Here is an 11,585-nt window from a genome sequence, read left to right on the forward strand (position 1 = left end):
TCATCTCTTTTTTCTCTCTCTGTTTCTCTCGCTCATCTCTCTTCTCTCTATCTCTCTATTTTTCTATTCTCTCTCTCGTTCATCTCTTTTCGCTTTCTTTCTATATGTCTCTCTCATCTCTTGTTTCTCTCTATTTTTCTATATGTCTCTCTCTATCTCTTTCTCTCTTTGTCTCTCTGTCTCTCTATATCTCTTTCTCTCTATATCTCTTTCTCTCTTTATCTCTCTCTCACTTATCACTTTTCTCTCTTTCTTTCTCTCTCTGTGTCTGTTTGTTTGTCTCTCACTCTTTTGTTTCTCTCTCTTTCTCTCTATGTGTCTGTCTGTCTGTTTGTCTATCTCCTCCATTGTGTTCACATTACTCACTCTCTCCCTCATCGCTTCTCTATTTACTGAGCTTTCCACTACAAGAAAATGCACTTTTAGCGACCACTTTGTCTCTCTCTCGCTCATCACTCTGTTTCTGTCTCTCTCTCTCGCTTTCTCTCCTCTATCTGTCTCTCACTCATCTCTCTCTCTCTCTCACTACTCATCTCTTTTACCAACTTCACCTCTACGACTACCATTACTACTACCATTGCCACCACTCCACTACCACCACTACCACTACTGCCACTACTACTACCATTACCTCTCTTTCACCCCTGCCACTCCATTTACACTACCACTACGACAACTTCACCACTAATTTCTTTCGCTATCACCACCACCACCACCACCACCATCTCTCTTTCACCTTTTTTTCATTAAAATATTTTTCATTAAAATATTGCCCCTACTTCTACCAAATAAAAAATAATAATATTTTTTTTTCATTAAAATAAAAATGAAACAAATAAATTTTCAATCTTCGTAACTAAAAAAAAAAGAAATTTTTTTTTAAAAATTCATTAACTAGAAAAAATATATATTTTAACAAAAAATAAAATTTTTTGACGATAGCAACCCCAGTCTCAAAAAAATAAAAAAATAAAAAATTAGACGGCGTTATTTTGTTATTTAAATTTCATTTTTGACCCTTAAAATATATATATATATATATTATTTTATTTTTGTTCCCGCCCTTCTTTTTTTACCTTTCCCGCTCCCTCGCCCCCAAAAGCAAAAAAATCCCCAATCTCTCAAACCCAAAAATCCCTAATCTGTTCTTACCCCCCTCTCTCGAGATAGACGGCGACGGCGGAGACAACCAGTGACTTCACCACCGTTCCTAACCTGAATGACTTCCCGAACCTCATCCTCCTCCTCATCCTCTCATTTCTCCCCACTCTTGATGCCATTCGAACCACCTGTCTCTCTCACAAATGGCGAAACCTCTGGTTCTCTCTCTCCTCTCTCAACTTCGACTACCCTCTCTTCCCTCCCTCCGACTTTCCCTCCGACACCTGTCGTCTCTTGGGTAGGTGAGGATGGAGGGTATGGTGAAGAAATATCAGCAAAAATTTAGAAAAGTCGTCTTCTCTATCTGTTTATCTCTCTCTTTTTCTCTATGTCTGTCTATCTCTCTCTTTTTCTCTATGTCTCTCGTCCATCTCTCTTCTCTCTATCTCTTTCATATATCTTCTCTCTCTGTCTCTCTTCTCTCTATCTCATTTATTTATCTCTTCTCTCATCTATCTTGTCTCTTTTTCATTGACCACAAAAAATTAACTTTATTTTAATGGAAAATATTATTCCTACTTTTACCAAATAAAAAAATAATAATAATTTTTTATTCATTAAAATAAATATAAAACAAATAAATTTTTAACTTTACCAAATGAAAAAAAAAAATTATCAACTATAAAAATTATTTTAATAAATTTTTATTTTAATAAAAAATTCATTAACTATAACATTTGTGTGGGGATTTGTGTGGGGTGTGTAGGGTTTTGTTTGAGAACACACACAACACAAACACAACAGCCGTCTCCTCTCCTCCTGCTCGCTCTCTCTCTCTCTCTCCATCTAGGGTTTCGCCTTCCTCTCTCTCTCTTTCACACAACGACGGCGCCGATCATCCGTCACCGCCGATCCTCCCTCACTCCCGATCCTCCCTCACCGTCGCTCGTACCTCACTGTCGATCCTCCTCCCTTACCGCCGCTGCTACCTCCCTCTCTCTCTCTCTCTCACAAATGACGTTGACGGTTGCTCGCCCCTCACCGCCACTCCTCCCTCACCGGCGATCTTCCCTCACCGCCGATTTCAAAGGGTATCTCTCTCTCTCTCTCTCTCTCTCTCTCTCTCTCTCTCTCTCTATGTCGGGATTTCGGATATAGGGGGTTTTCATACACACACACACACACACACATATATATATACATCTGTGAGTGTATATATGGGGGTTTTTGATCTGCTACATATATATATATATATATATCTGTTTTTTTTTCTTGATCTGTTTTTCCCATACAGATCTGCCTAGTACTGCTACTCATACCAGCCTCTCTGCTGTGGACGAACACGACAGCCTTCTTTTAGAAGCAATTGGAGAGTAATTCAATTTCTATCCTTTAAACTTTACATTATACATTAGCTTAGCATACATATCCTTTCTATTTATTTATTTTAAATATATATATATATATGAGTTGATCTTTTATTGAGTTTTTGATCTGTTACATATATATATATATATATATATATATATATATGATCTGGTTTTGGTTGTGGAAGCAGCACTTGGTACATCTTTTGGTTGTGATTGATGACTACCTTTATGTATCATCTAAATTCCAAGGAAATGTTTTTACTTTACGTTTTGTCACCATTTGGTTTTCCATTTGATATATGATCACTATAAATGGAAATGTAAGAGGAATAGACTAAACTGATATGCAATGTTGTAGTGAAATAAGATTTCAATTTATTTAATTTAACTGTATATATAGCTCTTGACAGAGCGGAAAGGCAAAAAATGAAAACCAACACAAGACTTAGTTTGGTTTGATTTTCTTTTTAACAAGTTTTCACTTTTTATATTTTTCCAAGAAGGGATAAAGGAGTTAATCCTACTTGTACTGTCAAGCATGTAATCCAGTATGCATATCACAAATTTGAGTTGATGGTGGTTATTTTTTGAAGTTTGTGATCACAATACAGTTTAGTTTCACCCCCTAATTATATATATATGTGTGTGTGTGTGTGTGTGCATATCTATACACATACATACATGTATATGTTTGATTTTCTAAACAAAAGGTTTGTTATTTTCAATTGGGGTGGCTAATTTTGTTAGACTAGAATTATTGAGTTGTTTATAGCCATTTGTGGAAACCATTGATTCATCATCGTCATCCTTATTCCTTCCTACATTATCTGATCAATGGTTATATATAATTCCAAATGGCAACTATTGACAATTGGGATTACTAGGTGGTTCAGTTTTCTGATGAACTTTAGGTATGATTTGCAAGAGAATATAAAAATGGCTGACTATATTAGTCTGTGCGTGGTGTGTGTTTTTGGACTTTTTTATCAAATCATGATCATCCTCTTTTACTTTTATGTAACAGATAATCAATATTAAATTTGTAATAATTAATTAAATCGTTACCCTTTCTTGACTTCTTGATTATCACTTACTCGTTTATTTTCGTATCACCCGATCTCCAAATTTTCTCTCTGTTTGTCTATTTTAATACTTTTTGTTGTTGAATCATTTAAGAATCTCAAGATGCATAATTTTGAGAATAATCATATGACTGGGGAGTGCATTGGGTCATGGTCTTGACTTAATCAACTCATTATTCTTTCTTAATTTCTTGATTATCTTTTACTTAAATATTTTCATATCATTCAACCTCTTTATGCAATCAAAATCACCCGTTTTTAAATTTATCTGTTTCTTTGTCTGAATATTTTTCGCTGTTAGATCAATTTAAAAATTTCAAAATACAAAAATCTCGATACATGAATATTTGACTGAGATTACATTGGGACAAAAGGAGGAAGGATCCCTTGCCCTTTTAATAGGTACAACCCATTAATGCATATTTGAATCACATGCACTGAACTTGCGCATGTATCTCAAGATATGATTATTTGTAAGTAAGATTATTTGAGTGAGAATACATTAGGACAAAAGAAGAGAAAATATCTTGCCCTTTGAATGTACAACCCGGAAATGCATATTTGAATCACATGGGCTGCACGTGCTACCAATTGTGTGAGGGGTATGTATACCCTTGTGGGTCAAAAAGAAGAGAGAACTCCTAGTTTTCTTGTTCTTTGGTGATAGATTCTATTTAATAATATAATACTAGCAGTGTTTTTTTATGTTCTTTGGTGATAGATTCTATTTAATAATATAATACTAAGGTTTAAATCTATACTACACATTTAAATTTTGAGCAATGTCGTAACATTCCAAGGTGGATGTTTGACCCCTAGACTAATAAGGTTGATAAATACCTAAACAGAATCTAACTCAATTCATAAATGAATTACACCTCCATAACAGTAGCTTAATCTGAGATCAAGTTTAACCAAGCATCAATCTATGGTCAATAAGTTGCTAGTAAGAAATGCTTAGGAAACAACATTCAGTTTGTGGTGCAACCAACACTGAATGATGGAATGAATGTTAGTGTTGCTTGGAGATTAGGTTTGTTCCTTCTCCTCCTTGCCCCCAAGTGATATTCTTGCATGGCCTGCTCCACTCCATTTGGCATCTTTTTTCTTTTTTTATTATTTATTTGTTTATTGGTGCAGAATGGAACACACCTAATGTACTTATGGGAAAGGGCTTCGGCTTCTACACATGCCATATCTACCAAGGGAAGGCAGTGATAAGATTAGTGAACAATTAATTTGCAGAATAAAAAAGATTTGATCATCGCATGCATGCACGTAGTAAATATTAATAGCAAAGTAATTTCCTATACTACTTTTTATTTTTTTTATTTTATTACTTTGATACATGAAATGATTCAGGAATGTTGAGATGTTCATGGAACCACTTCTTCACATTGAACCCCTTCGATTGGTGAGCCGGAAGTTTAAATTACAGTTTTGTTGGAGAAATCGTATTACGATCAACTGGTTTTAATGGATTTTCTTCTCTTGTCTCTTTATGCCAGAAAATGATGGGTGTTGTGCTGACTGTAATGGACAAGATTGGTTTGTATGATGCAGCCTTCAATGGCAAGGTAAAGAAGGCAATATATCTCTTGCTAATACTTCCCCTCATGACTGCCTTACTCTTCCTCTTTGTAAAGCTCTTTGGTTCTGTTTGATTATTGGAATTAATAGTGAGAGAATTAACAATAGATAAGATTAGTTATCCAACTTGATTGGTGGAATAAACAATCCCCTCTTGTTCATGTTTTACTTTGCAATGGATACGGAGATATATAATTCCAATCATATATTTGTTTTACATTATTAGTGATAGGATTAAAAATTTCTCTAATTTTATTAGATTGAATAGTAACGTACATGCTCAACTAAAGGTGATAAACTTAACCAAAATTACAAATACAAAAACCTGGAAAGAGAAATCGATAAAATAAATGGGTTAGTCGAGCTACACAATTGAACTTAACCCATTTATTAGTTAAATAAGCAAGAATTTAAGTTAAATTATTTTAATACATAATCAATTTTGACCTGTCCAAACCCACCTCACTCAATATAAATGACTGTACATATAATATAATGAAGTACAATTGGTGCACTTTTTCTCTTGTATTCTTTTTTTTTTTCTTCGTCGTCTCTGTTTACATGTATGCAACTTGAAGCTTCACAAAATCTTGAAAGCAACCTTAACTACACAGTTTTCAACTTTCCACTACCCTTGACCTGTAACAACTATTTTCATGTACCAACTTTCCACTACCATTGATTTGATGTTAATCGTATTTTGAATTGGTTAATACATGCTTGTCTATATTTAAACCTTGGACCGTTATGTTCTTTGAACTGTCACCTCAAAATTTAAAAAATTTGTCTTTTACTTTGAACACCGACCTTAATCTCAATTCTATCATTATCTCTAACATTTGAAACCCTAATCCTAGCACGTACTTTCACTTTTGGTAGTCCCTCCCCCACATTTTTTGCCACTCCTCAACCCGTCCAAGCCAACCCTGCTAGCCCTAATTTGAACACCATCCTTAAATCTCAATTCTACTATCATTCTTAACATTTGAAACCCAAATCCTTAGCCTCTACCTTCAATTTCTATGGCACCATTGCTGTTGTGCCCTCTTTTAGCTGGTGAATGTGAATTGGAGGATGATTTTGATGTCAACGGTGATAATTCTGCCCAGCTTCTTGCAGCCGCAAATGCTGCTAATAATGCTCAAGCCATCATCACAACACTTTTGGAGGAGTATGAGAACATTTTTTATGTAAGTTGCTCTTAATGTGATTTTTTATTTTGTTTAATAAAGGTGCAGCTGTTTAAATACCTTCTTTGTGATTTCTATTTCTATTTCATACATCATGGGTCTTGGGGCATGTGCATGTGTCCATTTTCTCACTAGTCCCATTTTATATGAGATATATGTGTCGTTTGGTGTAGCTTATAATGCTGTTTATAGTTCTATTTTTTTTTTAGTTATAATTTTGGAAGTTGCCAAAGTGTTCGCTGCAAGTCACGATTCATTTAGAATTTTTGGTTGTCATGCTGAACATCTATTGGTGTGGTTGAAGGTGCAAAAATCAACTTTGATGTAGATAAAAGAGGAGCTAGATGGAAAATTCTTGAAATTAAGAAGCTTGTTTGTGCCTTCTTCATTTTCATTTTTGTGAGGCAGTTGACGGAGATCATCAAAATATTAAATATGATGTTGTTGAAAAAGTTAGTGGAGACAAATGGAAATCAATGGTAGAACATGCGAAAGTGTCTTATTTGGAAAGAGGCTTGAAAGAGAATGAGAAAGACACTTTTGTGAAGTTGGTGCAAATTGAACCATAACCTATACTTTTATAGTGAGGAACCTCAAGAAGTAAAAATTTTATGGTGCTCCTATTCAGTGAGGAACCTCAAGAGTCCAAACAAAACAACTAATAAATAATTGGGTAGAGCTAAAGAAAAATTAAATGATGAAAAGTTAAATTCTATGTTTATTTCATTACCCAATCATTAATCAAGGATAAAGGGGGCAACATTTTGGATTCACTTGGACATAGCCCAGCCACATGTGCTTGTCACACATACATAGTGAGATACAGAATAAATGTTACTTTAGTTTATAATATACTGAAAACTATGAAACACAAAGTCACCCAAGGAAATGTTCTCAGATTGCTTTTTTATATTCATTTCTGTACTTCCTTATGTGCTCTGAGACTTGTGATCTGAAACCCATGAAGCTTTGAATGGATATGGATTGAGGTTTTCTGTTCTAAGGCAAGTCTTAATCCTTTAAGCAGATTGTGTTGTTAATAGATTCTCTTTTCATCTGTAAGTTAAAAACTCTCTTTAAATTAAGAAACCTTTTTTTGACGTCCTTTACATAGATTGAAAACATAAAAATAAAAATAAGAAAAGAAGAAAAGAAAATAAGAGAATGATGATTTCTTAAGAAATATATTTGAAGGGATGTTGGGGGGTGGGGTGGGTGGGGGTTAAGAGTATATCATAAGGTCAAGGGTTGGAGAATTAATTGAACAAAGAAGGAAAGGACTGTTTGGGTCCTTTGGGATGCTGTGAACAGTGCCTTCAGAGCAGTACCTTAAGATCAGGTTTGGTTGAGAAACTAAATAAGAGGAAGACTAGGGATTTAGTGCTCACTTTAGAGATTATATGAGCTAAATGATTAGCTGAATAGTTTCACAGATCAAAGAATAGAAACAACAATTATTTAAAATGTAATAATTTGTTTTTAACATTCGTTTATTTCTTTAAAAATGTGATTTGTTCTTTATTATTTAGACATTTAATCAGGTCTGACATTGTTATTTCCTCATTATTATGTTTGTTTTTTTGTTCATTTAGGCTTTTGGAGGTGATGATTCAGATGTTGGATCCCCCAGGATTAATCTCACAGCAACAGCAAAATCAAATCCTCCTGTAGATTCTCAGTCACTTAGAGAGTCTGACATTCAATTAAATGAGCAACAAGGCCAACAGAATCCAAGCGTAAATGAGATGGACAGTCCTAGTATTGTACCTGGTAGCGAGTCTCATCGATCAATGGGGGAAATATTATCTGCTATGGATCAAGGATCAACCTGCTTTGATACCATGTCACTAAAAGACATAAAAAATAAATGTTGATCAATATAGAAGAACCATGGAGGGAGAAGAACAAGAGGTTTACATGCCTTTCTAGGACTATGACGTTTCCCTTCACCTGTCTCCTTATCTATCTTATGTTACATCTGGTCCTTCTTTTATTCTTAAGAATATGCTTTGTTGCTGACTTGGTACTCTCTGTTTTAATTTGGCAATTAAAAATCTCATGATCCATTACACAATTGGTTGCATTATGTTTTTGATCTTAGGTTTAATTAATTTGGTGATGATATTTTAATTGGATCAGAAGATTTAAATGCTGCTAATTTAGTTGAATATTCATCAGTTGTTAATAGAAAATAGAAAATTTTAATATTTTTATTAATTTTGTTACAGGGTTTATTTTTTGCAACGACATTATACTGTCGCAAAAAATAGAAATTTTATTATTTTTTAATATTTTTTGCGACGGCATTACACTGTCGCAAAAAATAAAAAATTTCATTTTTTTATACTTTCTGCGACGGCATCATCCGTCCCAAAAAATAGTGTTTTTTTTTTAAAAAAAAAAGACTATTGGCGACGGTGTTTTTTGCCGTCTCAAATAACGTTTTTAGCGACGGTAAAATAAGGCCGTCGCAAAAAAGTCAAGAAATTTCAAACGTTATTAGCGACTGCACAGTACCGTCGCAAAAAGGCAAAAATGCCGTCGCAAACATTAGCGACGGCACTTACCGTCGCAAAAACTCTTTTGCAACCCCTGCAATTGCGACCCCCCTCTTGCTGTCGCAAAAAGTTATTTTGCTGTCGCAAAAAGTATTAGTGACGGCATTAAGAGTATTAGCGACGGTATTTTACCGTCGCAAAAAGTCAATTTTTTTGTAGTGAAAGTTTGTGGAACATTTAATCATTAAAATCACAAAATAAAGAATTAGTAGAGACCAATTTTCGAATTTGGCAAAAGGGGGTGCTTCCATGCACTGACTTTCCCCTTTTGTACCTTGTAATTCCCAAACCTTGATTATTTGGTTGTGACCGATCAAGTCTTGTATTTAGTTTTCATCGTTAAACATTTTTTAAATCTCCTTAAAATTAAATGGCGACTCTTAAATGCAAGTTGATACGACATTGGATGAAAACGTACCTTATATCCAAAAAGACACGACATCTACAGACCTCACACTTTATTAATTTAATTTTTACTACATATACCTATTCTGAATAAATTCTGAGACCCTAATTATGATCTTTTCGAAAGTCTTATTGTGGTTATTGAATATATTTACGTGGCAAACCCTGAGTGGCTATCCGTAAAGCCCAGTTTTACGACACAGCCATGTAAAATGCAGTCCCTTTGTTGGAAAGCAATTTGTTGAACGCCACCAATTTCCATGTCGCATTGTTGGTCTCTCAGAAAAATTATTTAATACTTCTAAAACGCCACCGGTTAATACTCGTTCATTAATCATCATATATATATATATATATATTATATTCTTATCATGTCCCTAATCACCCCGACATAAAATTATAAGTTCTATCTTTTCCATCAATCACAACACCCTAGAACATCCAATAACCACTGGGTCTCTCGTCAGGAACACCAAATAACTTCTCCTCACAACACTTGAGAACATCCAATAACCACCGGGCCTCTCCTCACCAGGAACACCAAATAACTTCTCCTTACTAAGAGTGTAGCATCATCGATTTTGGTTCCCTCTTTCTCAATTATAAAAAAATAATTATGTATATGGACTAACTTTTTCAAAATTTAAATAGCAAGAGGTTATTTGTTACAAATCAACCTAACGTCTTGGTTGGCATCATTAATAATCCAACTATATTAATTATCATATTTTTTTATGACAATTATAGGTTTATTATTGACCTCCCAAAAAAAAAAAAAAAAAAAAATTATTGGATTTGTTTCTTAAGAAAGATTAAAATATTACAATTTAAATTTCACAATTCACTAATAATAATATGGAACCGAATTGAATATTACATTATTGAATTCATAACATATAAAAAATATATAATTTTTCATGTCTTTTTGTTCCATAGGTAGCAAAATAGATGGCAGAAACATCAATAATAAAAGCAAACTAGCAGCCATCACTCGTTAAAGGTTCTTGCAGCCAATTAAGAGCAAGGCCTTCCCAAGTATGAAAACCAACCCCAACAGCACCAAAACGCGCTAATTCATGAGCTACGGCGTTGCAACCCTGCCGAACAAAACCAAACTCACACAACCCAAACAACTTCCTATACTTTAACATGTTTCAAAATTACTGTCACTCTACAATCCCCATCTCCCTTGCCAATCAACCCTTTAATAACTGATTGCGAATCACTTTCCACCAAATAGATTGATAACCCATCTCAACTCCCACACGCATGCCTTCCCTTACAGCCATAGCTTGCTTCCACCACTGATGGATTACAAATCAGTGCAGTCGATAAAGCTCGGGCTGTAATAAAGTGGCCAGCAAAATCTCTAACCACAATCCCCCACCCCTCCCCTTTTCGAATTCTTATATGTAGCCCCATGGACAGTAAGCTTCAACACTCCCCTCGACGGCCTATTCCACACGACAATAGGTCGCAGCCCACCCCTCGCAGCTACTAGGGGCCCTTCTATCCTGTTATTAGCCCCCTTTTGAGACAAAGCATCCTCCACCGCACACAGGCAGAGTTTTTATTTTCCATGGGAAAGCTATACTGGCAGACTTGGAACAGGCTCAAACATCTTATTTTCAAGTTTGCCCAAAAAATACGGAACTCTTTTATAGTTTCATTTGTAACACTTAAACTCCTGAACTTAATATTACACTATAATTTTTGATAGATCTGTTTATTTAAACAGAGTGTGAGATTCACGAGCATAGAAGTATAAGCAGCACTCTCTCTTGCCAAAAACATTACACTCTTGGACCAGAACACCCTTTCTCTCTCCCCTCATTATATAAATATGCAACAAACACATTAAAGCCTCTGAAATTGCCCAGATTATCTCATGATTTTTCTTCCTCACCGCACAGCAAAACCAGCTTGCAATTCAACACGACCATTCACCCTCTATCTCCTTCTCATTTCCCTTTCCATATCACTCACTCCATCCAACAAACCAATGCGATACACCCACTGCCACACCATTCCCATTCAGCACCACTACAGCTAATATATATACATACATCATCAAAAGCAAATCTCCAAATAAAATTTTCAAATGGATCGGACCCAGTTAGAATGAAAGGAAATTTTTTTTTTTTTTAATTGTTCAATAAAAGTTGCAAATTATAATGCAAAAAATGGTTGGAACTTGAAATAATTTTTACCTCACAACTTCATATTTTGTTCACATCAAATTGACTGCTCACATTATATAGATAATATACAGTGTTTGCATATATGCCC

General features: G+C 34.7%; 1 protein-coding gene and 1 long non-coding RNA gene across 3 annotated transcripts; both read left to right on the top strand.

Annotated features, from left to right (window-relative positions):
- Positions 1-1,892: 1,892 nt before the first annotated feature.
- On the top strand, positions 1,893-4,831 carry LOC145792245 (uncharacterized). Its single transcript, XR_014331630.1, has 3 exons — positions 1,893-2,192; positions 2,396-2,474; positions 4,694-4,831. It is a non-coding gene; the product is annotated as an uncharacterized LOC145792245 (long non-coding RNA).
- Positions 4,832-4,878: 47 nt separating this feature from the next.
- LOC145792246 (uncharacterized) lies at positions 4,879-8,407 on the top strand. 2 transcript variants are annotated; one of them, XM_082873029.1, is made up of 4 exons: positions 4,879-4,967; positions 5,062-5,130; positions 6,263-6,333; positions 7,926-8,407. In XM_082873029.1, exons 1-4 carry the CDS (start codon positions 4,926-4,928, stop codon positions 8,002-8,004), a joined length of 261 nt encoding a protein of 86 aa, XP_082729155.1. In that variant the 5' UTR covers positions 4,879-4,925; the 3' UTR covers positions 8,005-8,407. The 2 variants fall into 2 exon arrangements, with proteins under 2 accessions (XP_082729155.1, XP_082729154.1); XM_082873028.1 differs by having other exon boundaries at positions 4,895-4,967; positions 6,023-6,333.
- The last annotated feature ends 3,178 nt before the right edge of the window (positions 8,408-11,585 follow it).

Source organism: Camellia sinensis, chromosome 6, assembly GCF_055761805.1.
Source record: "Camellia sinensis isolate YWXY chromosome 6, ASM5576180v1, whole genome shotgun sequence".
NCBI lineage: Eukaryota > Viridiplantae > Streptophyta > Magnoliopsida > Ericales > Theaceae > Camellia > Camellia sinensis.

Coding starts and splice junctions, on each gene's coding strand:
- LOC145792246 (XM_082873028.1), top strand. CDS start 6,166: ATGGCACCATTGCTGTTGTGCCCTCTTTTAGCTGGTGAATGTGAATTG. Junction 6,334..7,925: donor AGTATGAGAACATTTTTTAT/GTAAGTTGCTCT, acceptor TTGTTCATTTAG/GCTTTTGGAGGTGATGATTC.